Source organism: Xiphophorus maculatus, chromosome 9, assembly GCF_002775205.1.
Source record: "Xiphophorus maculatus strain JP 163 A chromosome 9, X_maculatus-5.0-male, whole genome shotgun sequence".
Classification (NCBI taxonomy): domain Eukaryota; kingdom Metazoa; phylum Chordata; class Actinopteri; order Cyprinodontiformes; family Poeciliidae; genus Xiphophorus; species Xiphophorus maculatus.
This window is the reverse complement of record NC_036451.1, coordinates 12444247-12466254: the sequence shown is the minus strand read 5'-3', so window position 1 is coordinate 12466254 and position 22008 is coordinate 12444247. Positions and strand designations below refer to the sequence as shown.

Below are 22008 nucleotides of genomic sequence, written 5' to 3'. Positions count from 1 at the left end.
CCTAGGAAATTATGCTTCAACATTGAATAATTATTCTTTGATAACATTTACCATATCTTGTAAGTGTACATAAGCCAACCTGTTATGCTTTATTGGTATAGGTTGGAATAAGAAAGGAAAGGTATTTCTAAAAAAATGTTTGTATATTTGAGAACATTTAAATATATTTTTCAATTATATATTGAGCATATTATGACATCAAACCCTTGCTGCTGTCTTTTAAGCGATATTGCTTTTAGCTGAATTGAATGGGACTGAAGGCATGTGTATACAGAATTGAAGTATCTTATTTGTGTTACAATGAAAAATTTACTTTTGTTTTTTACTACTGGAAATTGGTACACACATCAGGCACATAGTTGCATATACTGCACAGTTCTATTCGTTCAGTGTCAGTCATTGAAGCACTGGTTTCAATTGATTTCACATTCACTAAGGTCAATTCCTGTCACTGGCATCGGAGCCCCGCCGCTACTCTTTTGGTAACTCCGGCAGCCAAGTGACAGTGTTGTGTCGGATAGGAGGCCATGGCATTGATTGCGCTAATGAGGTTACTTGTTTTCTTCCCTGTCCTCCAGGGAGGCTCAGGCGAGCCAGGCTTAAGGCTACAGCATGAGATCACTGTCTGGGCGTGGCTGCCCTTTGTGGATGGAGAGGACAAGACCCTCTTTGTGTGTAGTATTGCATGTGCAGATGTTTATTATTTACCATTCCAGCAGTGACAGTTATGCATATGAGTGGCTTGAAAAACTGGAACAGTTACACTCTCTTACTGGCATAAGCTGCTATGCAAAAGTGTCAGAGAATCCAGTATCGCAACAGACAATGCTAAGCATAATGCCGGACATATGGGCGATGTTGTTTGAGGTGTAATACAGGTTTTGCATAAAACTTGCCACCTGCTGTATTATTTTACAGCTTGACTCCGTCACAGATTGTGCATAAAGGGGCAATTTAATTATCAATTAACATCTTGTTTTGTTTTTCTTCATTTATCTTAAATACTATTGTTTTATCCTCATTATACACCAAAGACAAGCAAAGACAACATAAAGTGCTTAATTAAAGATAAAAACAGGTGGCAATGAAAAAAGCATATAGAATTCAAACAGTACTTGAAAGGGGAGCTGCACCTGCCACATCTCTTGACCCCAAGCAGCAGACACAGTATGGCAGCAATGTCTCTCAAACAGCTGGTGTCCAGTCTCTATGGTAGTCAACTGCTCTTCTGCTCATAATATATCATTCAAAGTACATTTAGATGCAGCCTTGTTGTTGTTGGTTAGTGAGTTACTGCTGTTGAAAAGGATAACATAGTAATAGGCAGTTACCATAGGTAATTATAAAATAAGTATACTATGTAGAGTGCTGAGATCAGCATAGTTGTTCCAGAACAGCCCAGTGGTTATAAAAGTTATAGCAATATACTTATTTCATCCAAATAGGAAGTGGTTAAAGGTATTGCATATAGCAGAAATCTATTACCAAAAAAAAGTCTGTCCGTGTTTTATGCTGACCTACAGTATCACCACTCCATCTACATAGCCAGACAGAGTGCTTAAAGTGCCTAATCCCAGACCAGAATGACATATGGCCTGGCTGCTCTTCCCATGGTTCTGCATATCTGCTAAATGCTCTTGTTGCTATTACACAACCACTAGATTTAGCAGAGTGATGTAGAGGTCAAAGGCCTTTAGGGACCTAAGGCTTACATCAGAAAGGGAGCGTACATCTGTGCATTTGTTCGCCTGCATTTTCTCAACATCAGCTACAGTTATCAGATGTTTCAGCCCCGGGCTCTGTCACAGGTCGACCGGTGCATTAGCAGGGTACTGCTGTTAAGTTTCATGGTGTGGGGCTGTTTGTGACGCATTCTGCCGTCTTTGTATTTAATAAAAGCCTGGGATTTGACTAGAATGAAACTGGAAGTAAAAAGCTCGAGAACAGTGTTGGAAAAATGTGTCAAGAGGAGCAGAAAAGGGAGATGTTTTATGGTTGTCTTTGTTTTAATTGTCTTTTCTCTGTCTCCCTTTTAAAGAGCCAATAATTGCTTTAAACGAAAGCAGCCGTAGTGCTTTTGTTGCTGTCACAGGACCCCTTTTATTATTTTTCTGTGAATAAACTATATACAGCCATGCATGTTTTTGTTGTGTTTTCATGTTTATTCAGCAACGTTTCAAGTGTTTCACTCTCACTTATTAAGAATACATGGGACCCTGGCTGCTTTCTCATCTATTAAACATGGCGAGGATGTAGGTGGTTGATGTGGGATTGTGAAAACATGTTACACTCAAAAGGCAGAGGTTATGGCATTTTTTCATACTGAAGTTTAATAAAGGACAAGTCTGAACAGGAGCGCAAAAACTTGACGTAGTTCGTATTGACTCAGAATCAGCTAAAATACTTTTCATTGCCGCCTCATGTGAGAGCCCAGCATATGCACTCAGCAGCAGTTAGGGCTGGATTTGCATTTGTTTGCTGCAATGCTCACAGGACTGTAAGTGCTCAGCCCATGGCTGAGACAGAGCTGTACAGATGCCAGCATTATAATAAATTATGTCACAACAACACTGACAGCTGAGCCGGAACAACAGACTTCATTTTTGGCTGGTTGTAGTTTGCTGACAAGTTGCCCAGAGAGTGGAAGGATTTCTGTGCTGCTCTCAGAGTTGATCTTTGAATTAAAAAGAAGTGACTGTCTGGCCAGTTATCTGTTGTTGTACTATAATTACAGTTCTGAGGTTCACTCTACACAGTACCAGTGTGTTCCTGTGACTTAACTGTTTTATTCACTTGGATCTGGACTTTTAGTGATAATTAAAGGGTGTTCTGTGTCTTTTGTAACTGTAGGTCCCATATGGCTCGGTTTATTAAAAGATCAACTGTCATTTCAGTCCTACATAATCTGTCTTTATAATCAGAGTTAGTCTCAAAATGCTCAATTGATTCTGTAGTTTAATCAGACATGATGGAAGTAGCTGACATCACCCACATTAGAGTACACTGGACCTGGTTCGATATGTTTACAATAACAGTATAAACAGATACTGCAGATACATGTTTACCACAAGAAGAATAAACCTGTCATTTGTTAAATTCAATGGATGATGAATCTGAACAGAAAACTCTATGACCTGCAAGTAACCATAGCAACATCAAACATTCTGAGAATATATTTTTCAAAAAATAGATTTCTTCAATCTATTTCAAGAAATAGACTCCTTGATTGCTGTGTAGTGCTTTACAGCATCTTGTCACATTTTACAACTACAGAGAAATGCATAACTAGAGGAAGGAAAAATCTACAGAATTTTCAACAGTTTCTACAATTACGAAATCTGAAGTGTGGTATGCATTTGTATTCATACCCTTTCTCTTTGATAGCCCTGAATAAGATCAAAAGCAACCAGTTGTGGCTAGAATTCTCTTAATTAGTAAAAACTAGTCAATCTATGTGTGATATGAGTACACCTTTTCTGCAAAGGTAACTGAGGTTTGTTAGAGAACATTACAAGCAAAAAAATATGAAAACCAAAAAACAGCACAGCAGACAAGTTGTCAAAAACATTTTTTAGAAGTTTAAGGTAAAGTTAAATTGCAAACCATTATCTCCAATTCATCTGACAGGACTGGAAATAAAATTAAATTCACAGTGTTGATGTTTTTCTGTTTTGGGTTCATAACAAGTATAAATGCCACCTACTACCTGCTGAAAAAAATAAAAATAATTATTTCTATCTTAAAACAAGTGTCTCTAAATTTACTTTGGGGCTAAGGAGCCTACATGCAAAATATGTAAATGTTAGCATTTATTATAGCCCAAAGGAAGCACATATTTCCAACATGTAAGTTACATACAAATGAGATTTATACATTTGCCATATATTGTGCAGCTTTTCTGCAAACGTACTAAGACATGGCTTTCCTCCTAAAGTGATACGCATGGCAAAACTCATGGTTATTCTGGAGGAGATACAGAGATCCACATTTTTGAGGAATGAATACAAGGAAATAATTCACATCAAGGCCTGTGTTATACTAGCTCAGCCAAAGTCCAGACCCAAACCTAATCTGTGATGAGAGTCAAAAATATTTGTCAACACATTCTCCCCATCCAATTTTAATGAGCTTGCAAAGAAGAATATGAATAAATTTCAGTCTTGATAATGTGCAAATGTAAAATTTGAGAGAATTGTTTGTCTTCCATCAAATAAACATTTGTAAGACAATGATAAGCTACAAATGTACTAGTCAAAAATGTCTATGTGAAAACGTGTCTTTGGGTTTGTGTAAGACAAACCGTTCCTCTCTGTCTGCGTAGCTTGTCAGTGATGTTCGGTAGATATGCTTTCAATGTTTATGATTGTTTACTTGACTGTCCTTTTCACAGAATGTGCCCATTTGTTACTGGCTCACAATGCACCCGTGAAGGTGAAGAATGCTCAGGGATGGAGCCCCCTTGCAGAGGCCATTAGCTACGGAGATCGACAAATGAGTAAGTATCTGAAACAAACAAGAACTGTGAGGCCCTACTATAGGTACATTGTGGTTGCATAATGTCAGTCAAACAGCCCACTGACAGTCATAACTGTGGGTTCAGTCAGATTTTTTTTTCCTATGTGAAAACCACGATGGAACAGAGAAAAGTCTTGATGCAAATCAACAAAGACCCTGCACATTCCTCCAAACTGCTGCCTCCCAGCAAGGCCATGATGGTGGCCCGCTTCATTTGTTCATCAGAAAGAGGGTACATTCCTCAAAGTTCTCAGAGCTTCTGTTTTAATGAAAGGATATTCACTAGACATTTCTCTCACTCATCATACACTGATTGTGCTCAAGCTCTTGCAACTATAGCCAAACCTATCATCCACATACTTAAGCGCAGTATTGGCAAAACAATTGTATTTCTGCCCTTTAAAAAATAAAAAGGAAATCACATTACATCAAAAATATATTAGGGGATTGCTTGAGACATTTAATCATTTATTTTACAATGACATGTTCATTTAAAGTTTACTTGAAGCTGATAATTCTACAACTACAGCGTCTTGCAACCTCTAAAGTCCATATTTTCTCTACAACACAAATATAAAGGCAGAAATCCCCCCCCAAATAAAAGGAACACATTTGAACAAAGTATGTCAAGACACATGTTACAATTGTGGTTTTATCTGGATGCTGGAAATGCTTATTCCTACCAAATAAGGGTAAGGTATTTGAAATTGACAAAACATACTTTTCTTGTGGAACATGATGTTTTGTGATTTTTTTATTTTTTATTTTATTTCTGCCAAGTTCTGTGGGAACATCACATAATACTGTAGTGTGAATACAAAGGAACCAAACAGTTTCTGTCACGTCTCCTGATACCAAAGCAGCACCCATGTCACGTCCATTTTTGACTCAGAGACACACCACAAAACAGTTAAGCATACAAACATAATGAGAGCATACCTGCAGGAGTACAAAACCCACCCGGTTATCTTCTGAGAGAACCTTAAGAAAAAAAGGCAAAATGGGGGAGTTGACACGCAGCCAAATTTAAGGGGAAAATTCAGAACAGTCATTCTGTTCTCTTAACTACTGTATGTAGCCAAAATTATGTTGTCCAGTAATTTTGTTTACAATCCCGTAATTCAGTCTTATTATGGTATACTGAACAAAGAAGGACAGTAATCATTCTGAGTTTGGAGGATGCTGTATCTTTACACCTCCAAAACCCTCAACTTTCCTACATAATAGTCAAGATTACAACATTTCACACATTTTAACAATCTGTGTTGCCCAGGATGTTGACTTCTCAGTTAGCTTAATCATCCCATTGTTGTAGCACTTATGTGTACTGCAGCTACACACTCCTATGTGTCCAGACAATAGAATGAATCACTCCCAGCATGCTTACGAAAACTATTATGGTTTTCTGGCTGTAATTATTCTTCTTGCTATCTTTATCACAGAAAGCCATTATGTTGCAGTATTTAACATACTGCCTAATAAAAATATAGCAGTTCCAATAAAAGTATACTTTAATGTAGAGTATTAGGATTTCATATCACCAATGCAAAGTAATGCATAGTTGTGAATACAGTGTGAAGTCCCATGAAGACATGCATTTGTATTTTCTATAATCATTATTACAACCACCTTTTCCCTCTTGAATCTGAAACAATGCTAAACATCTTGCTCATAGATGCTACAGTCGGTCTGTCTTAGCTGATGGATTTGAAAGCCAAAAGGGACTTGAATCTCTGATGCACTAAAACAAAAATGATCGGGCCCAGCCACTCTTGTGTCAGCTTAGCCACAGATGGCTGACTTAACACTTTGAAAGGCAGGGTCTTGTTTGGGTGATAAGAGTTTGCTTGATCTGTGGCTTGCCAGAACACTGCATTCCAGGGTTTTTTTCCTTTATGCATATATTTTGATTGTCCCCTTCCAAGCCTGATTCACATGTCTTTTTTGTTTGATTTGAAACTCACTGTTGGCAAGAAAATATTAATTAAAAGAAGGGATGAGACTTCACCTTATTTATGTGTAAGTCACAATAAGGATATAAGAAAAGTGCTGAAGTATGTAAACTGTAACAATTGTTTTCTGTTAAGCATAAAAATGCTGAGTATGTTTCAAAGTTAGCTTGATAAAGCTCTAGACCACAGTTATCCAGTGTGATCTGAGTAAGTGTTTGTCAGGGCTTCAAGATGGAAGTGGAACAATAGAAGGTTTTGTTTGTTTTAAAGACAGAACAACATCCTGGGTTTAATAGGACTGAGATTAGTTCCAGCTAGTCATTTGTTTCACTTGTCAATTCATAAAGCTCATAAGCTGTTTGTGTACGTAGTGATAATTTCAGAGACATTTTTGTCAGCAGGCACATGCGTCTTTGACTTTTATTTGTGTTTGAACAAACACAAAGCAAAGCAAAGTGGGGCTCAAAAGTAGACTGTTTTGTGGAAAATAGCTGTTTCTGTCCTCAGTTAATTTTCTACTCTCGCAATTGCGTTCTCTGCTTTAAGATCTGTTTTAAAGGCTGTCTCAGTAATGTTTAGTGTTATATGATTGGGAGCGGTTTTTCCAAAGGAGTGTCTGGCTGTAATGCTTTCTGCAGAGGAAATAAACAACCAAGCTACACCAGAGCTGTCTACTGAAAAGCTGAGGCAGAAAAACGTGTGCTCAAGCAAATTAAAATCTCAAGCAATGTTTTTCAAATGCTGCCACTTACTCTCACCCAGCAGTTTGAGGAAGCTTGAAGCCTCTGTGTTGCACACTAGCATCTTTTTTGGGGTGGGACGCGATATGGTTTCAGACTGTTTATTTAGGAAGCTTTAATTTGCACCCATATGTGAAGTAGGACACAGGGCAGTCAGCACACTGCTCTTATCAACAGTGCTGTTTCTGTAACACTCCCAGTGTCTGGACACACATTGATCCATATTTAGATGTTATTTTCTGACCTAATAATTTCTGACTTAAGAACTAATCTTAGATTTTGTTCATGTTTACAGCCAGTTAAGCTACAAAACAAAAACAAAGCGTTGTAATGTTTCCAGCATCACGTTGTATGTTAGTTCCAGTCAATTTTTAGGTATCACTTAAAGATCAGGCCTTTTCGGACCAATGCCTATTTCTTTGAGATTTGCAATTGATATTGATAAATAATTTTTTTTTTCCAAGGACTGTCACAGAAAGGTAAACAAATGTGGCAGGTTCCATGAAAGAGGTGCATCAAAGCATATGTTCCTAACCTTTATTTATCTTTTATCTTTTTATAATAACTGGCCTTCCTGATCACTGATTAGACCTAATCAAACCAATTCCAATCTCTAGTTAAGTGTATCTGTAGTGTCAGAGCAAATATCCCTTGGCTACTTATACTTATTCTGGTTCTGCTGGAGGTTATCCAGCAAGTACCTGTTCTCATATTCTTTGAGCGCTTCCAGAAGCAGTTGCATTATTAGTTCCAAGGACTAGTTAAGTTGTTGCAGTTTGTAGTGATGGAAAATGTCTGTTTTCATTAGAAGGTAGTAGTGAAGCCCCTACGGTTAGTCACTCAATTAATGCCAAGAAAATCTCCCAATGTCTCAAGGATGAAGGGTCAGTTTGGTATTGTGTTGCGGTGGTTCGCATTGGTTCCTCAGCCTGTGTTGGCTAGGTGGTCCATGGCCAGATGGTGAGATTATGCTCCTTTCCTTGTCATAGTGAGAGGCGTTGAGGATCAAGAGGAACCCCGACCAGTGCTTGTCAGCATTCATTAAGCCAGCCCACAAAGATCCCCACATCCTGTGATTGTGTCAGGTTCAGTTGGCACAAGTGTCTTCATGTGTGTCAATGTGTGTGGTTGCCTGAGCTCCAGTTTGGCCCAATTCTACCTCTGAATCTGCACTGCTACATGGGGGCCGCCCATAAAATAATAACAACAACCTGTTTGTAATGTTGACTCATGGATTTGATAGTTAGGTTAATGATGATCTTGGTCGAGACGTTTTTTTAGTTTTTTTCAAAAGTAGGACATTTGGACGGTTATAGACAAAATAAAACTCTATTAAGTGTTTCAAGACCTGCAGCTGGTAAAGTTATGTGGGCATTTATTCCTTTACGGGCTTCATCAAAGAACCACAACTATGTCATGAGCTACAGATGGCTGGTTATCTGCTGAATAGGAAGTAACACTTACATAAACACAATTCTCAGATGTGAATCCCTATTTTTCCTGATGGGTTTAAAGAGCTGTGAATGCTTGATAATGTGACTGGTCATAGTTAAAATGACCAGAGGGAGAGGCAAGAATATGCCTCTCCCTCTGGTCAATAAGGAGGTCAAAGGCAGCGCTTAATACCAGTATGCCTCATCTCTGCCAGGCTCATTCCCTTTGAACTTTCTGTAGATTTTTGTTCCCTGCAGGCAGAGCATCATGATTGCTTAGAAGAATCAAGTGTCTTATCTGAATGCAGAAAGTTGGCCTATTTCTCAGGAAAAATACATTATGCATTTTAACTGGATATTCTTAATCTCTAATCTACCCTATTGCATCGTCAGTCATTTCTAGGGAGAAACTGTTAGTTTAGTTATGTGTCCTTGCATGCCCACTGTATTTACCCATTGTTGCTGTCTGCCAAACATCACATTATACCTGCCATGGGGATGTTTCATACTAGGGCTGCACAATAAATCATGACTATGTCATCTTCTCTATATCTTCTATCTGTGTGCACAATATTAATATTGCAGGCTATGTGGAAAGTTAAAGGGTGGTAGATTTTAAGTGCTGTGAGTTTACACTTAGCACACTCATAGGATATTCAGCCAGGATGGAGTTTAGTAGCTCACACTTAACACAGGTTACAGAGTTCAAGATGTTAAATGTCACAGATAAAGTTGGAAGTGCAGTGAAAGAAAGTCATTACATTCATTACATAATCATTACATTATACCAATAATATATTGCCATCAAATGATTTGGTAATATTATTCAGCTCTATTTTTTGTTCTTGCTTTTACAACTGATGATGATTTAAAGTCATTTTGTATTAGCCACTCTTCTCATGAACCGGTCATTGTTGTCAATGTATCTCAAGGTATTTAAAAATGCTAAAATTCTTGATATGATAGTTTTAAAGCTGAAAAACTTCCCACCATACTGTTTGCATGTTTGTTTGTTTTTTTCAGAGATGACAGAGATAGTGTTGTAGTGGTAGAAGGAAGGTTCCCACACATTTCCATCACTTCCAAGAAAGCCAAATTTAGCTGTCGGGAAATATTTCCAGCTGCAAATAATATGGCATGGAAACATAAGGAGAGCCATCCATCACCCTTAGGAAGAGAACAAACAATCTACAGCTTAAAAGTTAAGAACAGCATGTCTGCAAGAAACTTCAGACTCTCCCAGACCAGCAAATATCTGGGCATACAAACAAATTATTGCCAACTTTAGTTTATGTTTATTCTCTATACTATATAATTTATACTACTATAAATAACTGGTAAGTATAGCATCATCTATATCTGTTATAATCAGCATGATGTGTTGTTTTAGGAACAGAGCATTGGGAAAAAATCTTTGTAATTCATTTAAAATATAAATTATTAAATCTTTATATATGCACTGTTTTTTAATATGTTTTGTTAATACTGATACAGTAAAGCCTGAGGATTTATACTTGAAGTTGTCAGTCAATGAGAATTTCAGCTTGTACTCTACTGTACTAAAATGCAATGTGTGAATACAATAAATACTATCTACCAAAACGAGGTCAATAACAGTTATTTTGTTTTGATCCAGAGCCATGATGTGTGGTAATTTGTAAATCAAGTGATCCATGCAGAGAATCATATTTAAGGGAAATAAGGTGCTACACAAAGTTGCTAGAAAATAATCTACAAATAAATCCAATTATAGATATCATTTAAATCATTTTATAACCATCTTTCTCTATAATGCCTCCACAGAAGGAAAAAAAACTTCCCAGAGAAAAAAGAAATGTGCAATAAATAACTACATGTATACAAATTGGCTTTCTTGTCCTGTGAGTATAACATTGAAGGAGGTTAGGACAAAATGACAACAAACGTCATTTTGTTTTCATACTTCAAATTTATACCCACAATTTATAAAATGCTGGTATAAATTTGACTTATTCCAAAGTAAATCCCCCAAAACGTTAGATTGTTAGACAGTTTTAAATTAGGCTTTTAGAGAGTCTAGGGAAAAGTTCATAAAATAAAGATCAGTTAACCACTAAACATAAACATAAAAATTGAGCTTTTAAAGCGAGTTTCTCAGTGATCTGCTTGATTTTCAGGACATGTTGAAACACACAGTTTCCTTCTGCCAAACTGTAGCAGCATAACAGAGTGCATTGATGGCCTGCTTAGAGGTTGTAAAATGGGACTCAGATCCATTAAAGCAGAGTATTAAAAAGTCAAGAGTTCTCTTCTGTTTTTGGAGCTGATTGCACGCATCCAGTGTTCTTTTTGCTGTGCTAAAAAAGTTTAAAAGGCAGTCCTTTTTAGAACAGAGATGAAAAGCTTCTTCGGTGTTAATGCTTCTTTTTGTCTCTTTCCTCTCCCACAGTCACAGCATTGCTGAGGAAGTTGAAGCAGCAGTCCAGGGAGAGTGTAGAAGACAAGAGGCCCAAACTGCTGAAAGCCCTCAAAGAGGTATGTAGTGCTTGGTAGTGCTTTTCCTGGCAACCAAAGATGTAGCTCTTTTGTCAAAGTAATGTTTTCTTCTCTGTTAGTTGTAATAATAGTACTAATTAGTTCCTAATTTTCATTAGTTTCTAAATTCATAGGCATAACATGGATTTTCAGGCCTGTATACGACAACAAGCAGGATGTTTACACACAGGGGGGAAAAAAAATTATTTAACCTTTTTCTCAGCATCTGAGATTAAACCAGAGTAAACATTTCATGTTTTATGACATAAGATAAATAAAATAAATTCTATGTTCTAATTGCCAGAGAATCAAGGGGTATTTTTTTATTACTATCTTCAAAATCAGATTTTTACACACATTTCTATTGTAGTTGTAATTATTGCCCGTAAACTGTATATCATTATGCAGCTGTTGACGAGCACCCCAGAAGAGAAATGAAATTCACTGTTGAATGAGAGTCATTTGTTGGAAATGTTGTGTAAATAAAACTGCATGTTGACATACAGTACACACTGTTAAGGAAATATGACGTCAGCCGCCACCGGTTAAAACGTACCCTAACCCTTACCCTACCCATCTCTGATTAGACATAAAGAGATCATACGTTTATAGTGAAGCATGATAATTTTTTCCGTATCATAATGTCTCAGAGATGATTAAGACTTTGCAATTTATTACAGACTCATTGTTAACTTCCTATTTCTGTAAATCCTCAGTTGATGACTCAACAGTTATTGATACAAAGCTCAATGTAGTTCCCACTCACAGTTTATTCCAGTTTGAATATTATTTGTACAGAATCACAGTTGCAGTAATCAATCTTAATCATTAATCATCTTGCTCTAACTAATACTGAGTCTTTATTACCAGCTTGGAGACTTTTACCTGGAGCTTCACTGGGACTTCCAGAGTTGGGGTAAGTTAAACACCAGTTCTGCTGTTCCAAAGCAAAATTATCCATACTCCTCGAACATTTTGTTACATTTCAACCACAAAATCCGGACAGTAGTCTGCATTGTTATTCAGCCCACTTTACATTCAGAAATCACCCACTTAATAAACTCTCTATAGTAGTGAACCACTATAAAGATGTTCTGTAAAGGCCTCTGGGGTTTGTAAGAGAACGTTAGTGCACAGACAACACGAAGAAGACAAAGTAACACACTAGAAAGTTGTCAAGCGTCTCACAAACACTGTTCAATACACCGTTTGGAAAATTGTCCCTCCACTTCACTGTTATGTGCTACTTTGTGTTGGTTTAGAACACAAAACTCTAAAAATACACTGAGGTTTGTGGTTACAGCATGTCAAAACAAAGGGCTTGTAGAGCAACAGTTTAATTTAATTTTGTAAATGACCCTCCTAGATTCAGTTAAGATGATTTAACAGTTTAGTCAGACTGATGTGAAGCGTGTTAAGGAATCAGTTGGTTTATCAGCTCAGTGACTTCCTTCCAGTGCTATTTGGAGAATGGCCACTGGGACACTACTCTCCCAGCTGGATATGGACAGACACGTCCTCTTTAAAGTGGTTTTCCAGGATAAGACAGTAGTTATTTGTAATTTCAAGTATTATTAATGTTAGATCTTTGATGAAAGTCAAAGTAAGAAAAATGTTTACTCTGGAGTAAGTATTAGCCAGATTAAGCCAAGGGTAAATGCTCAATCTTTGTTTACTCTGGGGTAAACATGACCCCTGGGCATGTTTGTAATTCTGTAAATAATTGAAAAAGTGGAAAAGAGTAAATATCTATGCATTTTAGAAGCTGAATTTAGTTTTTATCACATTCATGGATCTGAACTTTACAGAAAACGTATTTCTCCCTTTTTGACTCTAGACGGCCACAGCTATTTTTTCTACTTTTCACTTTATACACATTTGCAGTTTTTCTTTAACTGTTAACTGTCTTCAGTTTTGTAGAGCGATAAAATGCAGGAAACACACTGAAAGCCTTTGGGACATGAAAGTACTGAGCTGTAGAAGTACATGTTATTGCCGCTGTAGATAACACTATCTGCACATCTACACGCTTTTGCAACTTTAAAATTTATTTTGCCCTTAATTATTCGCAATCTTTGTCAATTGGGATGTAGTTGAGATGTTTCACATGTGCTCTCTGTGTCTCTGCATGTTGCAGTGCCTTTGCTGTCCAGAATCCTCCCATCAGATGCGTGTAAGATTTACAAGCATGGCATCAACATCAGGTGAATCTTATAAAAAAATGGACTTGAGAAGAGTTTTTTTAGTAAAATGAGTGTAGTGAAATTAACTTTAGAACTTCTATGTACTGCTCTCAACAACTGCTCTTCTCAATTCCCCCTCTGCTTCCTATTTGTGCTCGTCAACTCAGTTTTGTGAACTAGAGTGTGAAATCATAGCCTGCCTGGGAGAAAAGTGAAAGGCACGGCCTCCGAGTATAGATCTGTAACTTCTGTCTGCCTGTTTGAGTCGAAGCCTTGTAGATGGAGTTACTGTGCTGTGTAGCTCACTCAATAAAAATGCCAGCAAAAAGTCGTCAAACTGACACATGCCGACACAGTCACAGTAAAGAATCTTTGGTGGGAATCCATATCACTTCATCGGCTTTTGGGCAAAAACCTGAAGCTGTTGGGGCAAAGCTTGTGTATCTGTGACATGTAGTTACACTCTTATAAGCTCCTTTTAAGGTTATGAAAATAAGAGCGCCTCCTTTATCCAGAATATAAACATGAGCCTCTACATTTTAGTGCCATAACCTATCACCTAAACCCATTTGAAGTATGAATTTGAGTTTTTCTGTCAGTGTGCTTTTCCCGTAAGAGCCAACCTTGATGTGGAGCTTCTCATTATCATCTGAATCTGCTCCTGGCTGTCTAATTTGGTATTCAAAATGCCCTCTCATTATTCTGGGGACCTAGAAATGGAAAAGAGAGACTGAGAGGGTGAAAGGAGAGAAGGGGAAAGAACTGCCACACCAAGTTAATTTGCATTCTGCTTCTACAGCATGTCACACTTTTCATACCTACTCATGGCATCCTCCACTGTACTGTCTGGTGTTCAAATGCAGATCAGTAATTCTCTTTGCTGTCGTGCTTCGGTTGAAAGCTGCAGCACACACAGACAAACAAGCACACACATAAGGGGTTCGAAGTTCATTTTTGATCTCCCATGGCAGTGATTAGCATCCAGAACCCCTGAAGCCTGATAGCAAATATGAAACATTTCTACACTTCATAGTATTAACACTGTACTTTCTACTGGTTTTATTTGATCACTAAGTTTTGCAAGGGAGTTCTTTGGTTGTCATGTTGCAATTTATTTTAACATCCCACCCCCACTCTTTTAAATAAACCTTATTTTTTGTCTCATTAAATATAATTTGTGGTTATAGGTTGGATACAACCCTGATAGACTTTACTGATATGAAATGCCAGCGGGGAGACCTCAGTTTCATCTTCAACGGCAATGCTATTCCCTCTGAGTCATTTGTTGTTCTGGACAATGAACAGAAGGTCTACCAGCGGATACACCATGAGGTGAGTGAGATCTGGTGGTTCCCAAACCTGCCATGTTCATTATAATGAACACAAATGAGCTGTGTTTGGGAAAAACACAGCAGTGTATCTTAATGGATTAGAATCCCATTAAGAAGTACATTTATTTATCATTCAATTCAAAATCTTGCTCTCACTCACTATACAAGTTCATTACACATAGACATGTGTATTCCAAGCACTCAATTTTGTTAATTTTGATTATTACTACTTTCTAAAGACACAAAATGCACCTCTATGAGGAGTGTAAACCTCGAAAGGTAATTGCCAAAGAAGCTTGTTGTTCACAGAGAACTGTATCCAAGCATGTTATTGTAAAATTCAGTGGAAGAAAAATTTTGGTAAAAAATGTGCCCAAGAAACAAGGATATTCTTGAGAAGATTGTGAAGCAAAGCCTATTCAAGACTCAAATTGGTTACATTCATGAAGGACAGGATGATGGGAATCAGAGCTTCAAGAGCTACTGAACACAGACATAAGGACATGGGCTACAAAGGTTACAACTCTTGTGTTAAGCATCTCCTCAATAAGAAACGATATCAGAAGCATTATACCTGGGCTGAGGAGAAAAACAGTTGAACTGTTGCTTACTGACCAAAAGTCATGTTTTAATATTTATGTAAATGTTGTGTTTCATGTGGAAATTAATGTCCCAAAATCTAGAGAAAGTGTGAAGAGGGACAGCATTCAAGTTGCTTGAAGTCCAGTGTAACGTGTCCACAGTCCATGATGATCTCAGGAGCCATTTCTTCTGCTGGTGTTATTCCACTGAATCAGTACCTCCTATAATTACACTATGCTTGAATTACAAGCAAACCGGCTGGTTCTCAACCTCTCAGGAGATCTATGACATATTTTCTATAGGAAGATGAAATCAGATGCAGGAGCTTACAATGCAGACGAGCTGAAGGCTGTTATTAAAGTGATGTGGGTTTGCTGAACACTTCAGGAGTGCTGCAGGTTGATCACCTCAGTGCCACTCTGCAATTATTCATGAAAAAGGATCTCCAACCAAGCACTGAGTGCAAATATGTGGAGAGACTTTTCAGTAAAAAAAGAAAATATATATATTTTATTTGACTTATATAATATTCAGTTTGTGTTTTCATAAACTGTTAGCCATTATCATCAAAATGAACAGAAAGAAACACCTGAAAAACATACATGTAATGTAGTATGAATTAAAATTTTTGTATTGAATTAAAAAAATACTGAAAGCAATTAACTCTTCTCTGCTGTTCTAGTCAGAAATTGTTTTTCTTATTTTAGGTCATTTAGGATCACCAGGAATCTAAATGACCTGTTTATTGGCACAATAAATAGAGAATGAATAGGTCAGATTTATTTTTGGTAGCATTGCTGTTGAACTGTGTGACTTCTGTCAAATCTTTTGGAGTTCCTTCCTCAAGCTTCTCAGAATAGTTTACTGGAGTTCTGGGCCATTCTTCCTAACAGAACTGGCAGAACTCAGTGACCGGTAAGATGATTGGACATTCCCATTATTGTTATGCTTGAATATTATTGTTTGAACGGATGAACGCGGCACCTTCTCATTGTGTCAAACCAGAAAGCAATGTGTTTGAGGGGTGGTCTTAATATACCTCCATAGGCGTGTCTCCAATTAACTCATATATCTGAATTAACCTATCAGAAGTTTCCAAATTCATGACATCATCATCTGAGCTTTTTCCTCGTTGTTTAAAGAAATGGTAATAATTCTGCACATACATTTCTGATTTGAAGAATTCATTAATAAATCTCAGACATATTCTTTCTCTCATTATTGTGGCACTTAGCAAATATAAATAATTTTGGTAATTCTATCTGACCTAAAACAAGACAAGTTGCCTATGATTTCAGCTGTATTTGTCTCAATATTCGCTGTATGTAATCTCCTGGTGTCAACTGTAGGTATTTATGTCCCTCTGTTCTGTCTTCATAGGAGTCGGAGATGGAGACCGAAGAGGAGGTGGACATTTTGATGAGCAGTGACGTTTATTCTGCCACACTTTCCACCAAGTCCATCACTTTCTCCAGGGCACAGACTGGATGGCTTTTCAGAGAGGACAAGACGGTTGGTGATGGTTATTATGAGGTTTTTAAATTTCACACAGACTCACCTTTTAATAGGATGTTCTCAAGTTCATAAAGATCTACCTGGCCAATCTCTGGAGTTGTGGTCTGTTCCCAGATATGGCAAAATAGAAATTTGATTATTGTTTAAAAAAAGGGGTCCTGAGCTGTTCTCTTTTCACAGTATTATGTAAATTATTGACTCTTATTTTAAAAACAAACTTTCTTATTTCCTGTGGTGTTTTGTATTCATAGTTTAAATGTATAAATCACCCCTGTGATCTACATTTTTTTATATGTGTAGTTTCTTTCTGTCATCCATCAATGTTAATATATGCAGTCAAGTCAAAAAAGATTACTACACACAAATAAAAAATAAGCTTTTTATAAGTAATGTTCACATATTGATGTGCAGTCTTGTTTTTATTTGTCTGAGAGCCACACAACATCTTAATTGGATTAGGATGCTCAATTAGCCATTTCAGGTCAGAAATCCCCATTTTCTTCTTCTCAACCAATTCTTGGTGGATTTACTGATATGTTTTGGGACACTGTTATGTTTCATTTTTAGTTTTCTCACAAATGGCTTCACATTTTCCTTAAGCAACATCTCATACATAATAGAGTTTTTGATGGTGAGCTAACCAGGTCTTCCTGCAGCAAAATATCCCTGAACCATGACACTTCCACCTCCATACTTCACAATTAGTTTGAGGTTCATTTCTTGAAATACTTTATTGCATTCATGCCAAACAAGTCCTCTAATCCGGTGTCCATTGTTCCATTTTAAACTCATCTCACAAAAGACCATTGTTCCAGAGGCCTGATCTTTGTCTTTGGTCTCTCTAGCAAACTTTTGTACTATTTTCACTGTTTTCAGAGGTTTTCTCCTGGGACATTTCCCATGAAAGTAAAACTATTGCAGTCTCTTTGTGATTGTACAGGGATGTAATTTCACATCAACAGTAGTAAGACCTTTCTGTAGGTCACCACAAAGATATGTTAGGGAATTTGTTTTAGCTCCTGTCCTTGGGGTGAATTTATCTGGACAGTCAGGCATGTTGGCAGTTTGTTTTTAATGTTGTTGATTATTTCCCCTAACAGTGGAATGATTTCATTTATTTTTGAGGCCTCCTTAAATCCTTCACCACATTTAAAGAGATGTTTACGTCATCTTTCTGAAGACCGGAGACAGACCTTTCTATCTCAGCATTGTGTTTTGTCTCTCGTCAACCAGTCTAAATGTCTGAAGTTTAAACTGGATAAATCTTCTTCATTCTGGCGAATAATGAGGTTCTACTCATGTCACATGATGTGATACAATTACATGTGGTGTTAGCGCTTTTAAAAGAGGTGTCCTAATTTATTTTTCACCAGAAATTGTATTACTTAGCTTCATTCTAATGAACATTTTATGATCTTTCCTTGCGTTGTGTGTGTTTTGTAATACTACTTAACTCTCTCAGTATTGTCAGCCTTTTTGTTCAATATTTCTAAGTATGTTAATATTTCTAGTATATGTTAGAAAGACACAGGCTTTCACAGTGTCATATTTTTTCACACGACCTTAAGCTATTTGCTTTTACAATGTGATTACTTTGTGCTATTCTGACCCGAATACTCATATTTTCCTGCTATATTTGTGAAACCCGGCATGAAATAGAGTAAATAAATAAGAGAGGACCACAGGTGATGGGCCTGAGGTCAAAAACAACAAAGATGGGGCAGGAGGACACAGAAGCGGTGAATGATATAACTTCTGTTTAGAGAGGAAATTGATGATAGAGGAGGCAGACTGATCTGTTTCTTCTCTCTCCAGGAGCGCGTGGGAAACTTCTTGGCAGATTTCTATTCTGTGAACGGCCTGGTGCTGGAGTCCAGAAAGAGACGAGAGCATCTGAGTGAGGAGGACATCTTGAGGAATAAAGCTATTATGGAGAGTCTGAGCAAAGGAGGAAACCTCATTGAGCAGAACTTTGAGGTGACACTACATGTTATTTGGATCTTTTATTGTTTATTGGAAAAACCGTAACCCCCTATTATCCCTTAATCTTTGTTACATTTTGTCTCTACTACATAAATATGAAATGTTTCTGGTAACAAAGTGAAGTATGTGGTTCACTGAAAAAGTAGTCTGCAATTGGATGGAAAGGTCGGGGTTGCAATTTCGTCCCCCGCCACATTTCAGTGTTTCCTTGGGCAAGGCACTCAACCTCAACCTTTGAATGTCTGTGACGTTATTATACATAAATATAAATCCTGTTTACTTGTACCTGCAGCGTAACCATCAGTCCAATCTTGACACTGCATTGTCCCGCTGGACCCTTGGGGTAGGACCTGAGTCTCAGACTAAATAAGTCACAATATCTCACTGCTATTTTCATTTGGGGATAAAGCCTGTGGAAACACCATGGATTTCCTGATGGACTTTCCTCAGAAATTTTGCATGACTCATTGAAAAATTCCTGCCTGCTTTTGGGACAGATGATTCTTTGATGTCCTGTCAGCCACCCGGCCTGCATTTTAGACCCACTTCTGCCACCTTGTGGAGAAAGAATTAAAACTACACCTCCCCTCATGACATCCCTTCACTGTCGTATGTTCCAGTTTGCTTAGCAAGCTGTTGTCTGAACTCAACATTGAACTGGTCACACGGGAAAGACAAAGCCTCTCAACACCCACTGGATGCCTTTTAACTGCTCTCTTGTTTTTTTTGTTCTTGTGCACTCTCTCTTGTTCTGTGGTAGGCTTTGTTTTTTCACATTGCCCTCTGTTGTCATTTAGTCCATTTACAGAGCTATGAACGCGAAAAGCCATGGTGACAGTGGACCTTAGCTCCACTTTAGGAATAGTTCGCCTTCAATTTCAGCAAATAGGGCTACAACTGATGTGTTAACAGTTGCGTGAGAGAACATCTGTGGGCTCAAGCAATTGTGCAAGACCTTTAAACTAAGCATGACAGCATTGATGACATGAGGGATCCGTTAAAAAAAAAAAAAAAAACAAAGAGAAAAAGTCAGAGGCCAAGGGGACTGACACACCAGTAGATTCGGTTCTGAACAGCTTTTGTGTTCTCTGTTTTCATCACAACAACATGCAGGGCCGGATTTAGGAGGATGGGGGCCCCTGGGCTAGAGTCAAAAAAAAAAAAAAATATATATATATATATATATATATATATATATATATATATTTTTTTTTTTTGTATGTGTTTGTTTTGTTTTAGAGGATGAGCAGAAAATGACCGAACAGTAAGTTTTGACAACTTACAACTTTAATAAGCCAGTTGTCACAAACTACAAACAACTCTGAACTCTTTTCTAGAAAGACTAAACCACATGTTCGGGTTGAAACTAGAATATTATGCTTGCATCACAAAATAAAATCACTGAATAGTTATTGTTGCCTGGACTTCAACACAAACTATAAAAACAGATTGAGTGCAAGAAAGTGCAATGCTCAAATATACTTTTACAAAGCAAAGCGAGTAAAACAATATTTACACAAATATCCCCAGCATTTACAAGTCCATATAAGTACAAGTGGAATATATCAAAACTCAAACTTTTTCTTTGGTTTTAAAGTTCTTGGTAAATAGTGGAAGAAATAAATGTCCAAAAAGTGCTTCTCTGCCAGTCAGACAGAACATGGATATAAACAACATCTTCTGGAAAAAAGAGATCAGGCATACTGTAGTTTTCAGAAAATATTCTGACCCAGGTAAGTCCAAAGTGCTGCCCTCTGAAGGATTTTTTACAGCCCCCGGTTCTCAATAAAAGCAGAGGTGGGTGCAAATGAACAATTTTCATCTTCTAGACCAAGGTTTTTACAGAGAACATCTTGAAAAATATGAAGAACAAAATACAGATTTCCATTTATTAATGACACTTTTGCGTTCAACTTCTTTGTAGGAACTCGAACCACAAACACGACCTACATTTACTCAAACGCAAACCAAATAAGAAAACAATACTCAACCCTGAAAAGTTTAAAACTTTGAGCCTGCCATTATCAGTTCTTCCAAATTTGTCACTGGCTCCTCTCAGAGCCAGTCCCCTCTCTGCTAAAAACTTGACAACAGACACAACTCTTCTCAACACTTCAGTCCAATATGAACACTCAGATTCAAATTGTTTCTGCAGTTCTGTGTCTATCCTCCCGCTGGCTGCTGCAAGTGAAACATATGTCAGCATTGCTTTTCTATGATGTTCGCTGTTTTCGTGCTCTCTCATGCGTTCAGTTGCGTGCTTCCAGTCACTGAAACTAGTCTCAAAGTTTGACTGAGTATTAGCATTGCTGAAAATGCGGCATGCAAAACAAAATGCAGCTCCGGTGGATGGAGAGTAGAGCAGCCACGGTCTTTCGATGTACTCACCATTTAACATCTTGCGTTTAAAGTGAGATTTGGAGAAGTGACGCTTTTGATGCTTGTACACCCGCCCTGATGCTTGAAAGCCAACATTCATATTTTGACAGCTCTCCGGTCCTCGCTCAGCCCAGTAAGCTCGCACGAACTCGTCAATTTCCCCCCAATGCGCCGGATCGGTACTGTACGGATCCACAGTCGTCTTTCCATCTGCGGAAGAAGATCCCGCTTCCACCGACTCTGACTCCACAGACGCCAGTCCAGCCACCGACTCAGTCACGGTTAAAGGTTCTGGCGGGATCTTAGTGCCGGTGTTAGCATAGCTAAGGGTTTGAGGAGCGGGGGATAATGATGTTTCTGCTCCATCTCCGCTAACAGGTTTAAAAAAGCCTGTCAGTTTAGGCATTTTGTTTGTCGCCTCTTTGGCGCGATGCTCTTTTTCTTTTCTCTTCCTTCTTTTCTGCGCTCCCTTGTCATATTTTCTGTTGTCCGCCATTGTAAAATAATATTCCCTTGACGCTCCTCCTCCCCAATGCGTAAGATGCGTCAAAAGTGGACCAATAACAAGCAAGCATTCAAGATGGACGTTTGCCAGAACAAATTGGAACATTTTTCATCGGTGCTGTCAAAATCATCGTAGTCATTGATTAAATTCTGACACTATCCATTCACAAAAATATAAAACATCCTTCGGGGCCCCCGAAATGCCGGGGCCCCGGGCTGCAGCCCCGGTAAGCCCCTGCTAAAATCCGGCCCAGACAACATGCCTGGACTGGAACACAACGACATGCAGGAAAAACACATCTGTAAATCTAAGGTTGCTTTTCTTGGTTTTTTTTCATAAGTTGTTCAACTTTCTCTTGGGACATTAAGATGACCTG

At 37.9% G+C, this 22008-nt stretch overlaps 1 protein-coding gene across 1 annotated transcript in view; it reads left to right on the top strand.

The window, feature by feature from the left end:
* The window catches only part of ankrd13c (ankyrin repeat domain 13C), a 31504-nt gene that overhangs the window by 5393 nt on the left and 4103 nt on the right, over positions 1-22008 (top strand). The window contains exons 4-10 of the mRNA XM_005800298.2: positions 4391-4495; positions 11069-11154; positions 12025-12070; positions 13292-13358; positions 14525-14669; positions 16631-16762; positions 18581-18742. Of these exons, the coding sequence (XP_005800355.1) occupies positions 4391-4495; positions 11069-11154; positions 12025-12070; positions 13292-13358; positions 14525-14669; positions 16631-16762; positions 18581-18742 (743 nt within the window). The remainder of the gene's footprint in view (positions 1-4390; positions 4496-11068; positions 11155-12024; positions 12071-13291; positions 13359-14524; positions 14670-16630; positions 16763-18580; positions 18743-22008) is intronic.